The sequence below is a fragment of the Protopterus annectens genome, chromosome 17.part0 (genome assembly GCF_019279795.1).
Source record: "Protopterus annectens isolate FY-2018-M chromosome 17.part0, PAN1.0, whole genome shotgun sequence".
Classification (NCBI taxonomy): domain Eukaryota; kingdom Metazoa; phylum Chordata; order Ceratodontiformes; family Protopteridae; genus Protopterus; species Protopterus annectens.
The window spans coordinates 310,085,481-310,105,545 of NC_056751.1; the positions used below are offsets into that span (position 1 = coordinate 310,085,481).

Below are 20,065 nucleotides of genomic sequence, written 5' to 3' on the forward strand. Positions count from 1 at the left end.
GTAAAGAAAGACATTGGTAACCTCCAAGCTCTGGACCCCACCCAGTTAGGGTTTGTGAAAGGCAGATCATGCCTTTTGAACCTGATTGACGACTTTGAGGCAGTCACCAAAGCCGTAGACGAGGGTAAGGTGGTTCACACAGCCTATCTTGACCTCGCCAAGGCTTTCAACACCATTCCCCCATTCTGGAATTATAGCTAAACTCACTAAACTAGGTATAAATCCCTACATCACAAGATGGGCTGCCAACTGGCTCACTGATAGAACCCACACTGTAAAAGTTGTAGACTCCAAATCTGACTTCAAACCAGTGACAAGTGGGGTACCGTAGGGTTCAGTCCTGGGACCTCTCCTGTTTGTTGTCTACTTCTCTGAAGTACAGGTTAACACAGAAGGCCTCTGGCTAATGAAGTTCACAGATGACTGCAAACTAGGAGCCATAGTTGAAGTCCCCAAATGATGTGGGCATCCTACAGAAGGGCCTCACTGAGACAGATGCCTGGAGTCAGAGGCATGGCCTCAAGCTCAATGCCCAAAAATGCATTGTCATCCCTTTTGGTAAAAACTCTGTACCCATGAACTACCACATAGATGGCAGTCTACTTAATGCCAAATGTATGATGAGACCTTGGGACACAGGTGGACAGTAGTCACTCCTTTGATAATCACATCGCCACAGTAGTCAGGAAATCCTTCTATGTGGCACACCTCATCATATAAGGGTTCTCATCCAGAAAAAAAGAGGTCATTGTTCCCCTCTACTCTGCACTCATTAGACCCATAGAGTACAATGCCTTGTTTGGAATGTACCTCACAATACATCTGCAGCAGCTGGAAAGGCCACAGAGGTACCTCACAAAGAGGATTACTGGCCTCAAACAAATGCCCTACACTGACAGTCTCAAAAAACTCCAGCTTTACTCTGTAGCATATCGCCTACTCTGGGGAGATCTCTGCCTAACATATAAAGCTATGTCAAACTCAGAGCTGTTGGACATGCTACATCTAAGGAAATCCCAATCCCTCCAAGCTACACGGTCTAGGAACCTAAACCTTGTCACCACAATAAACAGGACATGCTGGAGGGATAGATTCCTGTCCCAGGGACGTCCCATACTCTGGAAAAAGCTACCCATCTATGTCAAGCAAAGTTCCTCATTAGCACTCTTTAAGAAAAATCTTGATGAGTGGATGGGAAATAGGAAATACACCCCAGGGATCACTTCTGTGGCTCTGTTCGACAGGGGCACAGGAAATTAACTTTCTTGGGTGGCGTAAGTCAGGGAACCTTGTTGGCTAGGCTTACTTAGATCCTTGGGCCAATAGCCTAGTACCTATCTATGAACCTATTAGAGAAGAGCTGGAGCCCACCATAGAAGAAGTAAGAACAGCTCTAAGGAAAATGAAGTCAGGGAGGAAGCAACAGGCTCAGATTAGGTCACAGCTGATATGATAAAGATACCGGGTGAGATGGAAGAGAATTGGCTTTGGATGGTACTCATAGCAATGTGGAGAGAAAGGTGCATCTCAGGTGACTGGTGAATAAGCATATTCATGCCAGTGTTAAAGCGCAAAGGGAACATTCACAACTGTGTTCATTACAGAGCTATCAAACTCCTGTCATACTGCATGAAAGTTCGGGAGAGGGTGATTGATAAACAAATACACAGAGTAGAAGAAAGTAAGATGGGAGATGAACAGTTTGGATTCAGATCAGGATGCAGCATAACTGCTTCAACAGATAATCTGCTGACAAGTATATGCAGGCAATTGCATGGTCACCATCTTTCAATAGCAGATAACAAGTACCAGAAAACAATAATGCAACCATTCAGCTCTAGTGATTGAGATATTCTGAACCAAAAAGTTCTGAATAATGTTATCACTTATTAGCTTGGGTATAAGCATACATAACAAATAAATGAAGGCAGTGAACCAAAAGAGCTATTTCTTTTTAGAGCTGTATAATAGTGTTGTTTTATTCATCTCCAGTTGAGTTCTGAAATTGTTAATCAAAATGGAGGTTGGAAATAATATTGTATCTTTCTTTTAGTTGCTAAGTTAAGGCTGAACACTTAGTGTTACATTTTGATAGTGAAACCAACTGTTACAGTGTAGCCAGTCTGTAAGTGATTAGTTTCAAAGTTTCCATGCTGTAAGCTTGATTAAAGTTGTCATATGTAGGCTTGTGTTCAATGTTGCCATAAAAAAATGTATGTATATATACATAATACATTGCTATTTTGCATCACTTGCTACCTGAAATCTTTGCTCTACTTGCCAATATTAAGGCAGAAACCTGAATTGGAATGCATTTTAAATTTATTAGTCATGTTTATAACACATGCAGAAAAACTAAGTTAATTAGCTCGAGCACTTTGAAGATGTCTTTCTTGAAATACAGACAGTAAACAGTGTGTTGTCTTTATGTATGTGGTACACTATTGTATTGCACATCTTCCACTCTCCTCCAGTGATGATCCCCCAGCTGTCAGAGGTAAAAACATTAGCTCTGTGTAGCCAACAATGCTTGGGTATTTCCTTGCCAGCATAAACCACTGTTTTTCAGATATAGTCCTAAATCTGTTCATCCTTAGCCTCTCAAGTGACTTCATGCAAGACATATAGACAACAGCCTTGGTTGTCCTCCTCCTTCATAAAGGTGGCTCCACAATTAATTCTAGCAACTATACATTAATAAGTCTTACTAGACTAGCCTGCAAGACAGTGAAACGTGTCACTATAGACCTCAAAAATAAATATATTGGCAAACTACAATCTCATGACCCAAATCAGTTTGGATTTGTGAAAGGTATATTTGTCTGCTTAACTTAGTCAGCTTCTTTGAAAATGTCACTAAGGCATTAGATGAGAACAAAACCCTACAAAGAGCACACATTGATCTGGTCAAGGCCTGTGATACTATTCCACACTCACACATATTGACAAACTAATCAAACTAAATGTAAATCCATAAGTTACATGCTGGAATGCTAACTGGTGCACAAGCAAAATCCATCAACTCAGGTCTGAAGGCCAGAGCCGGATCATGGTCAAATGGGGCTCTAAGCAGGGTAATGGACTGGGGCCCCTTTTATACACAGTAGCCCCTTCAGCCCACAGTGCAGCCATTCCAGTGTACATTACTTGGCTGCTTCTCCTCATTTACCATAAACACTGTTCAAACCTGCCACTGCACATATTATTTTCTTCTTCACTTCTAAATGATTCAAGAGCTTTAAAACATTTATTTAAAATTTTATAGCACAAACACAGATAGACATTTGCTGAACAAAACAATACTGTCTCAATGAAAACAGACTTAGCATGAACGATAAACTTCTCTACCATTGAAACTTACATTAATTAAAATGGCATTGAAACATACAATCAAAGAAAATGCATCTGGCCATTGGAGGAAAAAGTTTACCTTTGGGCTGATTCAAACTATTGGCCCCTTGCACACATTTGTAGGACCATGCATAAACGTGTGTGTTCTTTGATGCACCATCTTGATTGTAATAAGCAGTGAAACAAAACATATGCACCAATAAGGATAACACTGCTAATTGTAGCAGATTTCAACCATAAAAGGCTACTCTGCATCAGTTAATATGCACAATTTCTGCAGAAGTAAAAGTAATCTGACTAATTCCACATTAAATAGATCTATAACTAATGAAGAGGTTGCTGCAAGCAAACTATATTTCAGTGTTTCATTGCCAGATTCAGTGGCTGCTGTCCTTGAAGAATACATTGCTGGTAACATTGCAATAGGAAATAGATGGCAAACCAAACAATGGGTTTATAGTTGCAAGACATTTGATCCAAAGGACGACACACTCAGGAGTCAGGACTGTAGTACCCCCACCCCTTAAAGTGCAACACAGTATTAGCAATCCATCTACAAGGTGTAGGAGTAGAACCCATAGCCATCTGCAGTTGTGCTACTAACACTGCTTTCAAGTTCTGTAGCACAATCAGTGATAACCATTTGCTAAACAAAACAGTTGCACATTGAAAACAGATTTCACATGAGCAACAGTAACCTTCCCTTGAAGCTCACAATTCCTTGAAAATGCACTGATAATCATATTTCGTGAGTATTTTGGTAGTTGGTGTAGAGGATTCAGGCTGTTGTCTCTTGTAACCAAGGTACAGGATTTGAGCCTGAGCAAATTAACTAATCTGCTATCCCTAATTAGGGCATCACACACACCCTCACCTTTCTTTCTGATGGAATGTTTGCTCATTGCAGATGCCTACAAACTGGGAGTTATTGTCAAGCTTTAACCACCACTGAAACATGGCTTGGTAGCTCACAACTTATGCTCAACCCAGGAAAAGGCCAAACTACTACTTTTTCCCCCCAAATCCCTCTCATATGAAAAAAACAAAATTTAAAGTCCTCTATCTTGATAATACAACCACTGAAGTCACTTATTATAGCAAATTATTAAGAGTGATAGTGGATGGTAATCTAACATTCCACCTCCAAATACAAAAAGAAAAACTCATCAAATACTAGGGATGCTTTACAGAACCAAAAATGTTCTTAGTGACACAGCTAAAACTACACTTGACACTACTTATCTCCTCCCCACACTTCATTATGGTGCTCCCATCCTTCCTACCCTCCAGGCTCACAAATATTAAAACTTGAACAATGCTAAAACAAGTTGCTAAATTTGCAGCAAGTACCCCTTTCAGAACCCACCACTGCATATCACTGAAAAGCCTCATCAACTAACATATACAAAGGTTACCACCTATAAAATTATTCAGCATCCATCTGCGTGTCCAGCAGTAAAACATATTCTACACAACTATGTTCCCAGTTGGTCATTGCAATCCACTGACCAAAAACTCTTGTCTGTATACAAACCTATCAAATCTGCTGGGCATTATCTGTATTCGTACAAGGTTGCTAAGGCCTGGAACTGCTTACCTGTATCCATCAGGTCAGTTCCCTCCCTCCTGTCTTTCAAAACCACTCTAAAAGACTTACTAGCTAAAATCTTGCTCTGTTCTTGCTCAAAACTAGGATAAACTATTTCTCTAAATGTGAACAAGTACCTTTTCATTCCTTTGATCTTCTTACTCTCCCCTTTTTACTTACTTCCTTACTTCTATCATATTCTCTCCCTGACTTTCTCTCTAAATATATCATAAGCCTGTTTTTCCCTCACTTCATATTGCAATTCCTGTTTGTATTCGAGTGACCTACCTTGAATTTCTCTACAAATTGTCTAAAATTTCTCTACCTATAAAATGATCGTCATATAACCTGTATCGATTCTTAACCAATATTTTTATATTATGTCTAATTTGTTATAATTATTCAAACTGCAGATGCTTTTGTTTTACTTTTGCAGATAGTAAAATTATTATTCTTAAAATGTTCTGTAATGATTTTGAGCTTTTCTCCCAGGGCCTCCATTGAAAATGAGCTTCTACCCAATCAGACTTTCCAGCTAATCTAATGTCAATAAATAAACCCCCTCTTGATAATTTTACCCTTCTACAAGAACATACACACATAAATAACTGGTGTACTGAAAACAAGATCAAATTAATGTAAAAAAGTGCAATAGTGTAATATTTAGTAGGCAACCCCTCCCCCAAACATACAGCATTTGCAACACCCCACTTTCAATGAAAATGTTGTTAGGGATCTTGACTCATGTGCCTATAATCACTTATCTTCCAGTCATCATGACAACAGTAGCCAGAAAATCCTTCTTAGTGTGTTACTACTTTCCAACAGAATATAATCCAGATGTAGAGAAGTCAAGGTTTCTGTATAATCATCATTGATTAGGCCAATTATTGAGCATAATGTTCCCTTTAGGAGGTACTTCAGTAGACATATAAAACAACTAGCAAGACCCCAGATGTTCCTAAATAAAGAGATCACTGACCGTAAGCTAACAGGAAAACTTAAAATACTGTCCCTTTCTTCAGAATCTAAGAGCATCTTGAGCAAAGATGAAACGTCTCAACCTCTTAAAGCAAGAAGTCTGGACAAAGCTATAAATAATGGGGGGAGGGGGCAAAGGACCCAAAACAGGGACAGTTTTTAAACACTGCTCTTACAAACTTAGAAAGTTGATAGAATAACAGGTATGGCATTAGCATGACTTTTTGAAATGTATGAAGTCTGAAACTCAAATGCCTGTCATTTTCTGACTTCTGTCTTCACTGATGTGTCAGTGATTTGCTAGAAAACCTGATGTTTTTTTAAAAACAGACCAACAATATGAGGCAAAAATCTAGAAACTCTGAAAATCTGTACAGTTGAAATGTATACTGGAGATCTCTGTCTTGCTTTTTTTGCCATGAAAGACCCAGTTACCTTGTATTCCTTATATGTCCACCAGCAGATAAAATGCACTGAAGAGATAGATTTATCACTCATTACAATTAAATGTATAATGCTAAGCAAGGTAACCGAAACAAGCTGTAATATAATTATATGCATCAAGCTTTACAACAGAAAAGTAAATGTATGCTAACCAATAACATTATTTACAAGTACTGATGAATCCAGCTACATGTAACTGAGTGGAAGCAAAGTATAGCATTGTCAAAGAACACACTACAACAGTAAACCTTTCAACTGTCCCTTATTTTGCCAAGAATTTTTGCCTCATCCCTAGTAAAAGTTGTGATTTGATGGAACACACTTTGGTAATAAGCATACTTCTCAGGTGTGTTTAATTTTGTAGAAAGACTTGATTTTGCCCATCCCCTGGCAAAATGTTTAAATTACTGGTAAAACACTAAGGATTGCAGCCAATGAACAATGCCATACATTAATGTTTCATATTTCTTGCTCAGAACAGGCACAGTGATGGAAAGCCCGTTGTTCAACTTTCCAAGAAAATTGGAGTAGTATTTAAAATGGTTTCCAATGTTTGAGTTTTCCTGCCATCGGGTTTAATACAATATTTGAAATAAAGACTTGAGGGCTATGAGGGAAGTAAGTGGTACAGAATATTACAGTACTGATGTTGCTGCTAAGTTTCATTTGTAAAATCTGTGATTTTCATTAAGGAGGATCACAGTTTGTCAACAGTAGCACACAGTGTGTGAATGCTTATGCAGCACTTGTTATTGCATTAACTTTATAAAGTGTATTAGAATAAATTAAACTGTCCTTGATTTTTGTCTTTCTTCAGAGCTGTAGCTATGGGAATTGTAAAGAAGAAATATATTTTCTTTTACATCAAGATAGACATACATACAAATATAAATACTTTGTAAAAAGTTTGCTGTAGCAAACTCAATAGGCGCACTGACGCGTTGGTGCTTTAGCGCTTCAATCATGACTGCAAAATCAGTACCGGCATTCATTTAAGCTAGTATTGTATTGCAGCACATTGTACCCTGACATTTTGTTGGGCAGTAACCTAAAAAAGAAGTGGTGAAATACATTCAAATAATGTCCGTAAGTTATTGACTTCTTTTACATCTAAAAATGAACATTCTTCTATTGTGTCAACATGTCAAGTTACAGAAATTAATAGTTCAAAAAGTGTGCCTGATTACCGTTCTGTATCTGTGTCTGGAGACAAGCGATTGATAGCTCTGCAGCTGATACTTGAAAGAAGCTAACATTTGACAAGCTCTGCTATACATTATTCGCACCTTCAGTGAGACTTTAGGTGAATGCTACTTAACTGAAAAAGAGGATTTCCCTAATCTTTGGAAAAAAAGATACCGAGTGACACCTGGACACTGAGTTTTGCAATACTGTTACAGTCGGTCCATAATGCCACACCCAACAGTTCTGTATTTTTTATTCAGAAAGCCCCTTGTACTATTTGCTTTTCAACAGAATTAGAGTTATAGTTAAGTAATTGTTCCTCATTTTGGACGTTTTTGACCATTGATCTCTTCCTGATTATTAAACAAAGCAGTTTAGAGCAATGAGGAACTGATCGATGGTGTCTTACTTACAGTACCGGTATTGCTAATAAGTCATGAAGGAAGCTATCTCTACAGAACGTTACAGGACCGATTCTGTAGTTAGTGCTGTATTTAACTCTTTTCTTTCTTTATAATTTACAAACATGTTTTTAACACAGCCATGGTAATTTGTACACACACACACACGCACGCACACCTACACACACACCAGCCACAGAAAGACGAGCTAAGTAATTCAGTTATGCAATTTTTGTAATGTGTCTAGATCGGAACCAATGCAACATTGCATCCGTTTTCCATAGGGAATGAAAACAATTTGGGAAAGTTCAAGCATGGTCAAATTTAAAGAAGGGAGGGCAGAGAAGGGGGTGTTACTGATGACATCACACAGTGGGTGGTCTCACCTGGCAGATTCAGAGCGGGACGCTCTGAAAGTAAAAACAGGGTAATTTACACAAAAAACAGCAGAAGGGTGCAAATTCAGTGACATGGACCCCCAGTATGTTACTTAAGGTACACATTGGTGACAAAAAATAAAAAAGTGTTCTGAAAGCTGCAACATTGACACTCTCCCTTTAAGCAAGCAGTAATGCCTGACAGGGTGAGTGGTAATGCTTAATTAATGCCATCCCAGAGGTGTTATGAGGATGCCACTGCAGATGGCCTCTACACACTGGATGGGCATTAATTACATATTAACACATACCCTGGAAGGCATTATTGCACTTAGAGAATGGGCTCTCTCTAAAATTTTTTACTTATATATTTTTTGTTACTATATCATTTTTTTATGTTGTTGATGTAAAATAGTTCCTCTGCCTAATGTTTCATAGTTGCTGTAGTATAGGTAAATGGTGTTAGAGGAAGCATTTTACATCCAAAATATAACATTTAAAAAAAATATCTAGATATTTGCTTTTTTTTTGGTCCCTTACTGCTATTTCTTTCCATCATTGGGGATTGAAATCACTAAATAATGGCATACATTTAACTTTCAGACTTTAGAAAATTCATGTTAATACAAATTCTGTTAATTAACGTACTTTTTAATTTTTTAGGTATGACATTTAAAATCTGTTCATATTTTTGAGCCTTTGTTCCCCCTTTATTTCATTTCAGGCTGTATCCAGATTTCTTGAGCTAAAAGGTTGAGAGGTACGCAAACCTCTTATCTGCTGTTGCCAGTGTTCCATCAATCTCACTCTCTCTCCCTTTCTCACACAGACACCCCCACACACCCTTGCACTTCAGAAAATCCATGCTAACACAAATACTATTATTGAAGCAACTTTGTGATTTTTTTTTTTTTTTTTTAAACAGGAATATGTTCCTGCTTTGAGACTTTGTTCCCCCCTTTATATTAGATTTTATTCAGTTAACTGGATCTAAGATATGAGAGGTACGTAAACCTCCTGAATGCTGCTGCTGTTAGTGTTGGATCACTTTTACTCTTCACAGTTTTCTCTCCCACTCGTACGCACCTCGCTTTCATGCAAGTAAGCACACATTCACACCCACTCACATTTTTCTTTTCTGTTTAGTTTTGCACTCAGTAAACAGCAAAAACACTGCTTTGCGAGGGTAAAATAACTTCTCAGTTAGTCTCGTTTTCACTCGCATGCATGCGTACACTTACAAACGTGCTGAAACATAAACACACACACGCTTTTAATTTTCTTTTTTGCATTTTACATTCGCTAAACAGCAGAAGCACTGCTTAGCTTGCATAAAATAGTAAAATAATGGTGGCCTTTATTTTTTCTGTTTGAGCTCCATGGCAGCTTGATATGCTGACGTGAAGTGGCCAACTGTTTTTTTAGTGGTCATTACTTGTATAGCATTTAAAAAAAATATATACCCTGCTGGAACACGTTCGTTCTCCAGTTAGGGTGCTGATGTACAGTTCACCCATTCACTAAAAAGGGGTAATTAATAGGGTATGTAAATTACTGAGTGGTAACAATAAGAGTCACTCAGAGGAGGTTGTAAAGGATTGGAAAGAGAGACTGGAGAAGCAATTTACAAGGGAGTGATGTGAGGACATATGTATGGCTCCCAGATATGAAACAAAAGTCTGAAAGGTTAGGACTTTTGTTGGTAGTGTTTACAAAGGTAATTTTGTAAACTAAGTATACTTGAGATTTTTTTTTTCCTCGGGTAGACAGCAATTGCTGGAAGTGTCATTAAGAAGAAAGAGCTAATTGAGAACATGTTTTATGGGAGCGTGATGAGTTGGCAAATTTTAAGTATTACATACGGATTTCTCATACCAGAAATACTGAGGGACGCAGGATCTGAATTGCCTAGCTATAGTAAGGCTTTATTACGTTTAAATCTATTGGCCTTCTAAAAAAGCAGTTACTAGAAAATAGAAATCAAAAATCTAATCCAACTATATTTGAAGTATTGAACATTGTAAAAGAGAGAAAAAAACTGTAAGTGCGGTCTTTTAAAAAAGAGGAGTGAAGTATATACAAAATAAATTGAATGTGTGGGAACATTATATGCAGAATAATGTCTGTGGGGTGAAAGTTTTAAGGAAATGCAGGAATTGAACAATTTTCTGTAATTTTGGACTGGATAGTAGTCATAAAAAGAAGGAAAACATATGTATTTGTGTGTGTATAAAATGTATGTAAATGAAAAAAAAAAAGTTAATACAGTATTGTTTTCTGTTTTATTAATGTGTGTGTGCCTATGTCTTAAGTGACAGTTTAAAAAGGTGTTCCAAAAAGTTTCATTTGTCAGTCATTTCAGTGTCTGCCTATGGATCCTCTTTGTTCAGTAAATTCTCTGCATACCCGTCAGTGGGTCTGAGCACATGGAAAAGGTGCCCTTAAGCTTTGGAAGCTGTGACTGCCTGTTATAGTCTGCATAAGGTAGAAAGGCTTCCTATTGAAATGCTGCCTGTCACTTGAAATGCCAAGTGCCAAAGACAGAAAACCAAGGAAAGAAAAGCAAATCTCAGATATCACTCTTCTACTTTAAATTTAATTTTTGCAAGCTCCCCAAACTCCTCCAATGTATGTATACCAACTCTGGGATTGCCATATGTCAGAGAAAAGAGAATATTCTGCAAAATGGCCATCCCAGTGTTGGTTTAGTCGATTTTCCTGCCATTCAGCGTCTATTTTGGGACTCACTCTAGCAGGTCCCAGCATTTCAAATGATTACCCAGTATAACCCATATAGTTGTCTGCTGCAGCAGTGATCATTCAAAAATTTATTTTTATGGTACATTTACTTACCTAACTGTATTGTCTGAACATGCTCGATCACTATAAATCAGCATTCCCTTACTTCCTTCCATTAGAAAAGAAATTTCTTTGTGATTACAGCAGTATATACAGATACAGGGTATGGCCTTCATGCTCACCTCAGACTTCTAAGGTCTAGTATGGAAGACGCACGTGATGTGAGAACCTATCAAATTCAAGAAATCTGGGAGGCCAAGATTAGTAAAAAGCAAAAAATGTTAGAGATGTTGGCTATCATCCTGGCTGTCAAGGTATTCAAGCACACATTGAAAGATGATGATCTTCTGGTAAGGGCAGACAGTACCCCACAGTCATTTTGTATGTATTCAACCAAGGAGAAACTCGCTCTTGTTTGTTACGCAAGCTGGCTATGCAGGCCTGGGCAGTAGCTCTGGAAGCATTTATATCTCTGCTTGCTATGTACATCACCTTACTGGAAAATATTTTGCTAGGAAAGCTGAGTAGATCCCACAAATGGATATTGCACAGATATATCATTGCGGACCTTGCCAGTTTGTGGGATGTTCCATAAGTAGACCTGTTCACCTATTATCTCAACAGGCAACTAAGACTGTTCTGCTGCAGATCAAGTACTCTTGGAGCTTGGAAGGTAGATGATGTCTCCCTGGATTGAACATGTCTATTTCTTTACATACTTCCCACCAATACCTTTGGTCCCCAGGGTTTCATCTGGTTCTGTAGGACTTTGGTGCCAAGGTCTTCCAGCTGGCTTATGGGCTGAAACAAGAAATATCAGAAGGTGGTGTCAGCTGACATACGCTTTAGGGCTTCAGCCAAAATTCTAGGGAAAGATTAATCTCCAGTAGTCAAATCAGACAGGCTGTCTGCATGCAAGATATCCCAAAAATGAAGACTGCAACAGTGACTCTGCTTTTAAACATTTACATTTATGGCACGTTCCTAACTCAGCTTTATTTTCTTTCCTTGGATGGGAGTAGGAAAGAACTGAAGATTATATGATGGATGCCCACTTTATAGCAGGATATGATGGCATCCATACTGCATGAGGTGAGAAAGGAGCTCAACTCGGAGAATCAGGACAGATGTCAGACTGAGGCAGAGGTCCCATAATTAATGAATGCAACAGTGAACAGATTCAAGCATCTACAGTTATGGTAAGTTGCTTACTCAGTTGTATTTTAGGGGTTGTGGATGTCACCAGGCTGTGAGCATAAATTTATAATTTGTAGACTGCATTAAATGTCATGGATGTGCACGTTATTGTAGTAGGCAAACAAGTGGTGTTTTTTTTTCTTGGTCGCCTGTGTTTAAAACTGCTTGTTTTTGCACCATTTTATCAAAGTGTAACACATTTTATTTTGTATTGTGCAGCTTTTGGGAATGTATTACCTTGTTCCCGTACTTTAGCCTTCATGGAGAAAAACAGCTTTTAAAACGTGTATGTAGTAATCATAGTTTCTAGATGTGCTGTTAAAAATAAACTGCTTCTTGATTTTTCTTAGAATTTACACCTCCGGTTCCTTTTGTAAGTCGCTTCCAAAATAGCAGGACCATGAGAGATGCCTTTAGGAGTTACTTGGAGCTGCTTGTCAGTGCTGCTTTAGATGGTGATAAGCTGTTAGCAGTAAAACAAGACAATGGTAAGCTGAGCTACAGACACAATTCTGCACCTGAAACTGTACAGAGTTTATTAGATGGTGTGTTAAAACCTAGTGTTCAAAAACTTAGTGCAGTAGTTGGAGCATGTAAGAGTTTGACTTTGGTCCAGATTCTTGCAGTTAAGTCTTTGGGTACAATGTGACACTGAAGTTTCAAGATCTCATGTAAATGGATGTGAACTCATGCAGCAGCTTGTCCCAGACCAAAGATTAAATTGTGAAGGTTTCTTTGTGGTGGTGGTGTGTAATGTCACATCTTTGCACTTGTATGCTGGTATGCCTTTTTATTGACCATTGACTACTTTGTGGTTTTGCATCTGTTAAACAGTAGCATTTTTGAACTTGTTAATGAACTCAGAATTCTTGTAGTTTGTTGTAACCACTGTTTTGTTCTGATAATTAGATCTTTGTTGTATGGGACATATCCTAGCAAGGATGCCAGATGTCCTGCCAGTATATTAAAGCTTTTGGGCACCTTCCTTGTGCGCCATACTTCCATTGAAGCACAAGAGTATTCTGGTATTGAGGATGTGTGGATGCCAAAACTTAAAACTTTCCTGTCACTGAGGACTTCAAACATCTCATTTATACTGCTTATACACTGTGGGCAGTCTGCTTGCATTTTAGCTTTGTGGGCAGATGAGTACTTGTTAGTGGGCCGTGCTTTATTATTTTTTTTCTCAGAAAAATATTGTACTTTTCTTATGTACATTAGAAAAGGGAACTATGCATGTGGTAGATCCTGTTTACAGATTCCAGTGTGGCCTGCTTTTTCTGTCTTGGTAAATCCCATGAAGTATGCTCATGCAACTTTTGTTTGTCATTTATCCCTCAAAACATTCATGTTGGGTATATTAGTCTCAAACTTTTTCTGGAGAACCAACTACTCAGAGTTCACCCGGCCGTCCATGGCTACTGATTCTTCTTCTTCAAATGCCCCCCCTTTAGTTGGAAAAGACAAACATTAAAGAAGAATACTTAGGGGGCTCTTCTTTTTACCTCTTTTTCCTGGTGTGGGACTGATGTACCAGCTGTGGTAGTCTTTGAGCCCTCAGATTGTCAGTCTGATCTCCAGACCCATCTGGTGGTGCTCTGCGGGAAGCTGCTAAGGGTCAGGAGTTGGGCACGTCCAATCAGCGTGATCATTAGGTATCGGCTGAGATGGGAGAGCACCCAAGTAGCAGGGTGTCTCATGGAAATCTGGATGTCTTGTGCCTCCAGGACTGTTAGGCCTGCAATACATAAAAAAAAAAAATCTCAAAAACTAAGCATCTTTTCCCACCTTCAACTTTAATTAGTTTGAAAGGGTCTGAAGAAAAAATTGTTCAGTTTTACCCAGGAACTCTCTAGGGTTTTCCAGTCTTTGCAAGCCTGTATTCCACTTTTTCTCATTCTAGGAGGAAAAGATCTTCCTCTTTTTATGAAGAGGAGCTGCTTTCTGAGTCATAAGAAGGACTAGTTCATATCTCACAGCTCTTTCCTCCACTTACTTGTGAGTCAGAATCAGAGGCGATTGTTCTGGTGTTGAGATTTTTGAAAGAGGTTTACATTGGAGGTAGGAGATTTTTGAAGCACAGAAAAGTTATTACGACTTAAATATTGATTCCCCCAAACAAACCACTGACAATACCACCAGTTCTTAGTGATTTGGGAGATGCTTTCATTTCTGGTTGTATTGCTCTAGATGCTCAACCTCATGGTCCTAAGAAGCCTGGTAGGCTGTATGAAGTGCCAGAGTCTCATAACTACCTGTTAAGGAACCAACTAGTTGATCCTGCTTTGATTTACATGGACATGGGTGATTTCTCCAAGCCCTTGGCCTCTTCCAATCATGTCCCCAGGGAGGAGGACAGCAAGGGATTTGGTAGATATGTAAAGGTGTATGCTTCTTCAGTGCCTGCCTTCAGAGCATTCAGCTACCGGAGCCATGTAGCCAGGTACCTCAATTCTGTTTTTTTCTGATATACAGCAAATCATTTATTTATTTAGTGATTGATTTATATTTGTTTGCCAGGGTAGTGCATTGGTCTCAATGGACCATTTGTATACACAGTCTGGGAGAATAGGATCACATAAGAAATGAACAAAACATATTTACAGATACAAGGATACAAGGATATGCTAAAAAACAAATGGGTATGCATATTTACAGATGCAAGAATATGCTACAACGTTTAGTTTAAAAAGGAGTTAACAATGAAAACATGGAAGGAAAACGGAGTTATGCTTAGCAGAGCTTTATAGACAAGATGTAGCCATAATGACTGAGATAACTTATCTCTAACCTGCCTGCTTTGGATTCAAAGTCATTCTTATCAAACCTGGTTTATTCTGCTTTAGAAGTCACAAAACATTCAGTTAAGTGCTCCAGTGATCCCTTACATGCTGTCTTCCAAGCGTCTGCCACAAGATCTGTAATGCAGAGGCACGCCTGGCTTAGGTTACAAGTGTCCCTGAGTGTGTCAGATCATCTTCTTTGAATCTTGCCTTAGAAAAAATGTCCTTTTTTGGTAGTACCTCAGCTGAGGTGCTGTATTTAGAAGAAACGATTCCGTAATACAAGTATTAAAAAAAAAAAAAATCCTTTACAACAGAAACTCTCTTTGGGCCTTTCTTCTGGAAACCTTGTAAGCCAAGATAACAAAACCAGCTAAACAAGACAGATTATTCTTATTTATTAAGAAGAGACAGATTCGCATTACAAAGACTACCTCATCTGTGGAATAAACTTCCCATCTTTGTAGAACAAAACCTGTCCCCTCACTGTCTTCAAAAAGAATTTGGGTAAATGGATGAGGAAACTTATAATCTGAAGTAGGTACTTCATTTGTCAGCAACCTTTGGGTATCGGGTTCGATCTCGGATCCGAGCCGGCAACTTGTTTCACAGTTATCAGATCCGAGCTCCTAGCTCCTCCCCTTACCCATAATCCCCTGCCAACCCTGACTGACCTCAGATCTAGTTTGCCGCGCTTAGTGAAAGCAGCTAGATTCAGAGCTCCTAGTCTATGCAGATAAGTTTTCAACTTATTGTACTTATTGTTGTAAACTTTTATTAAAAGGTTGAGTGTGTTAGGTTCCTTTTACTTTAGTCATAGAATCTTGTATTTTGTTAGTGTAAATTCCTCCCCTCCCCTCGCTGATGCGTAGTGTTTGTGTGGGTCGGTGTGTGTTTGGGGCCTTGTGCGAGTGAGTTTGCTTTTTTTTGTAGTATAATGTCAGAGGCCCCAAAACCGATCTTCTCTAAATGCACCGAGTGTGGCCATAAGCTTTCACCGGCAGATGGCCACACTCTGTGTGTTCGGTGCCTTGGGGTTGAACACCTCTCTTCAGGGTGTGCTATCTGCGTGGCGTTCAACCCCAGGGCACTGAAAGAATAGAGGTCGAAGCTGATCCTGGCGGGACATTTGCCCCCGGATTCGGCTTCGGCCTCCAGTGCTCCCGTGGCCTCACCCCAGTCCTCGGTGGCGGCCACTCCTGCCTCTCTACCCCCGGCCGGGACTCAAACTCCCGCTATGGCGCCAGAGGAGAGGGAGGCCAGGAGGGAGAAAAAGAGGGAGAAGCACCACAAGCGGCGGGCCGGCCTCGGCCCCCCCGGCTAAGCGGGCTTCTCCCTCCATGGCTTCCAAGTCTCCTCCTCGGCTCTGGTCCCCATGCTTCTCACTGGGACCCGAGGAGGAGGAGACCCGATCTCCGTCGAGGTCATCGAGGCGGTACTCCCGGCCCGCCTCGGTGGCCTCGTCGAGATCCACTTATAGCCTGTCGGATGCAGACTTGGACCGGATGATGCAAAGGTTCATCCAGGCCCAGCTGCAGATGGGAGTGCTCCTACCCCCCCCCCTTCAGGGGGGAGCTCAACGCCTTTTTTTTGCCCCGATAGCTCCTTCTCCGACCCGCTTCCCGGGTTCAGAGCGCCCAGAGCCGGGCAGCGTTGGAGCCGGGGGTGGGTCGGCGCCGACAGTACTTGGTACTTCAGCTCCGACCTTTCCCTCGAGTTTGTCGGGTCCGTCCTTGTCGGATCTGAGCTCTCGGAGCCGTGGGCTGAGCTTCGGATCAGAGGGATTCATTGTGCCTTTGGCTCCGTCCAGGTCGGAGCACACGGGTCCTTCTGATCCGATGGTCTCTGCTCCTGTTCCGATCCCCCCATCGGATCCGAGTGGGAGTCGGCTCTCGGATCCGAGAGAGAGCGACTCTCCCTCGGCCTTCGATGCGGTGGAGAGGGCTCTGTTGATTGCATCCGGACCCCCGGCCCTTGCCTCGGCTCCATCCTGCACTCCCTCTCAGCTGGGCCTGGCTTCCATCGCCCGACCACAGGGACAGCCTGCTTCGATGTCTCAGGTCGTTCCTTTGGAACAAGATGTTGCTGGTGTTCCTCATAAGCGGAAGTGTATGAGAAGGCATGTGGACTCCCCTGAGTCCTTAACAGAAGACACGGACTTGGATGAAGGGGAAGGCTCCCCAAGGTCACCCCCCGAGGATGTCTCCTTCGGAGACATCATGGAAATGCTCAGGATTTGGGGGGGGGGGTCTGCCCACAAGGCTTCCTCCGACGAGTCTGTGTTCCTGGAGGCGTTCGAAGCAGGCCCATCTACCTCTTGGGTGTCCCCTCCACCCGACCCCCTGGTGGACCTTATTACCACCAGGGCGTGGAAGGAGCCGGTCACTGTGGAGCCAGTTCCCAAATGCCCCGATAGGATTCTGAGCCCCCCTTCAGAGAGGTCCCACTGGAGCAAGGGTCCCCCCGTAGATGCCATGTTGGTGGCGGCAGCCACTAAGAGGGAGTTAGCTCAGGAGAGCCCCTCGGTCCATCCACCGAACAGAGTCCCGCTCGATGGATCGCCTAGGGAAGCGGGTCTTTAGTTAAGCGACCTTCTCAGTAAGGTCCCTGAACTACATGGCACACATTATTAGGATGCAGCAAGACCTTATCAGAGTACGCTGCCCCCCCCCCCCCAGAGTCCATGTCGGTGGAGGACAAACCATTGTACTCCACTCGCATGGCCACTCTAAGATCTATATCGAATACCTCTATGTGGTTTTTGTCCCATGCCACAGAGGGAGCCGCTAGAGCCAGCGGAGCAGGCCTAGTCATGAGACGCCAGGCCTGGCTCCGACATTGTGACTTCGCGGAACCCTTCAAGGCGTCATTTGCGAATGCCCCTTTTTATGGTTCTGCCTTATTTGGCAAGACAGTTCGCGAGACTTTAGTCCAGAGCGAAAAGGATGGGAAGACGTCTGCCGACGGAGTCCGCTTCTCTGCTCCCCAGACGTCCTTCTCCAAGAACTAAAAGGGGCAGAAGAAGATGTGGTTCCGGAAATCGCATCATTCCCAGCCTGCTCCGGACAACCAGTCCTTCCGTGGCAGAGGAGGACAGGGAGGACGCCGCCCTAGAGGCAGAGGGGGCCCGAAGAATTTTGGGTCCAGAGAAACCTTCTCTGATCGTCCCACGCAGCAACCCTGAGGGGTTACCCGACTGCTTCACTCTGGAGGCAGTCAGGGGGCGTTTCTCAAGGCACCTTGCAGCTTGGGAGTCCATCACATCAGATCTCTAGGTGCTTCATATCATGTCCGGAGGTTACCAAATTCCCCTATATCATGTTCCCAAACTCAGAAACCTGCCCAATGTACCACCCGATCAGAGGGAGGTAGCAGCTGCAGACATTCAGCAGCTCCTAGAAAAAAGAGCCATCCAACCCGTCCCCCCAGACCAGCACGGATTAGGTTTTTACTCCAGGTTCTTTCTGGTGCCAAAAAAGACGGGGGACTTGAGGCCAATTCTCGACCTCTCCCTTTTGAATCTGTCAGTAACCAAACAAAAATTCCGGATGGTCACTCTTCAATCCATCCTCCCCCTATTGCGGGAGAACGACTGGATGTGCTCAATAGACCTCAAGGATGCATACTACCACATTCCGATGGACAGACTATCCAGGAGGTTCCTCCACTTCTGGCTGGGAGCCAGTCACTACCAGTTCAGGGTCCTTCCCTTTGGCCTCACCACAGCCCCCAGGGTGTTTACCAAAGTATTGGCAGTTAGGCCCACCTGAGACTCCTGGGAATGCAGGTTTTTCCAAACCTGGACGACTGGCTCCTGACCGCCCCGACAAGGCATCTACTTTGCTCAGCCAGGGACTACTTCCTCTGGCTTGCTCCCCAGCTGGGCATCACCATCAACAGAGACAAATCTTCTCTTGCTCCGACTCAGGTGATAGAGTTTATAGGGGCCAAGTTGGATACAAGAAACCTTCTAGCATTCTTGACTGTGGAACGACTACAAAACCTGAGGCTTCATGTGCGGGCCATCCTCCAATTAGAAGCTCCATCGGCGGAGTTGGTCCTGAGGGCTCTAGGCTCCATGGCGGCGGCAATCACTCTTTTGCCATTAGCTCGTCTAAATACGAGAGTCCTGCAATGGACCCTTCAAGTACAGTGGTCCTTTCTACATTACCCCCTAAGCCATCCTATTCCCCTCAGCAGGGCTTGCAGGAGGGCTCTCTTATGGTGGCTCCAATCTCCGGACCTCCATACGGGACATCCCTTCTCCACACCTCCTCCCCTCGCCACGGTGACCACGGACGCCTCTCGCCTCAGGTGGGGGGGCATTGCTCAGGCAGGACGGTCCAAGGCACGTGGAACGACACAGAGACCTCTTTGCATATCAATGTCCTGGAGATGAGGACGGTGCTATTAGCGTTGCAAGCACTTCAGAACCTTCTTCCTGTAGGAACTATTGCGATCCAGACAGACATGTCAATTGTCTGGTACATCAACAAACAGGGGGGAACCAGGTCCTATCCTCTCTGTCGAGAGGCCATGAGAGTGTGGGAATGGGCGACCTCCACCAACCGCTTTCTTGTGACGCACATTCCGGGACGGACCAACATTCTGGCGGACAGGCTCAGCCGCACCATCTTTTTCCCTTACGAGTGGTCTCTCAATCCCCAGGTAACGAAGCAGATTTTTGCCGAATGGGGGCAACCCTGTTGCAATCTCTTTGCTTTTCTCTCAAATACGAAATGCAACAGTTACTTCGCTCTAATTCCCCCCCCCGTCGGGGAATCCCCGAGAGACGCTCTGGTGCATGCTTGGCCTCCCTGTCTACTTTATGCTTACCCACCTCTACCTCTGATGCTGAAACTCATACAGAAAGCCAGTCGGTTGGGGAGCAGAATGATCCTCATTGCCCCATTCTGGCCTCGTCAAGCGTGGTTCCCTTGCCTGTGGTCTCACCTGGTA

The 20,065-nt window shown here is 42.3% G+C and overlaps 1 protein-coding gene across 1 annotated transcript in view; it reads left to right on the top strand.

The window, feature by feature from the left end:
* QSER1 (glutamine and serine rich 1) overlaps positions 1-20,065 on the top strand; it is a gene marked incomplete at its 5' end in the record, with an annotated part of 2,529,639 nt that overhangs the window by 1,895,797 nt on the left and 613,777 nt on the right. The window contains one exon of the mRNA XM_044059174.1: positions 12,674-12,811. Within this exon, the coding sequence (XP_043915109.1) occupies positions 12,674-12,811 (138 nt within the window). The remainder of the gene's footprint in view (positions 1-12,673; positions 12,812-20,065) is intronic.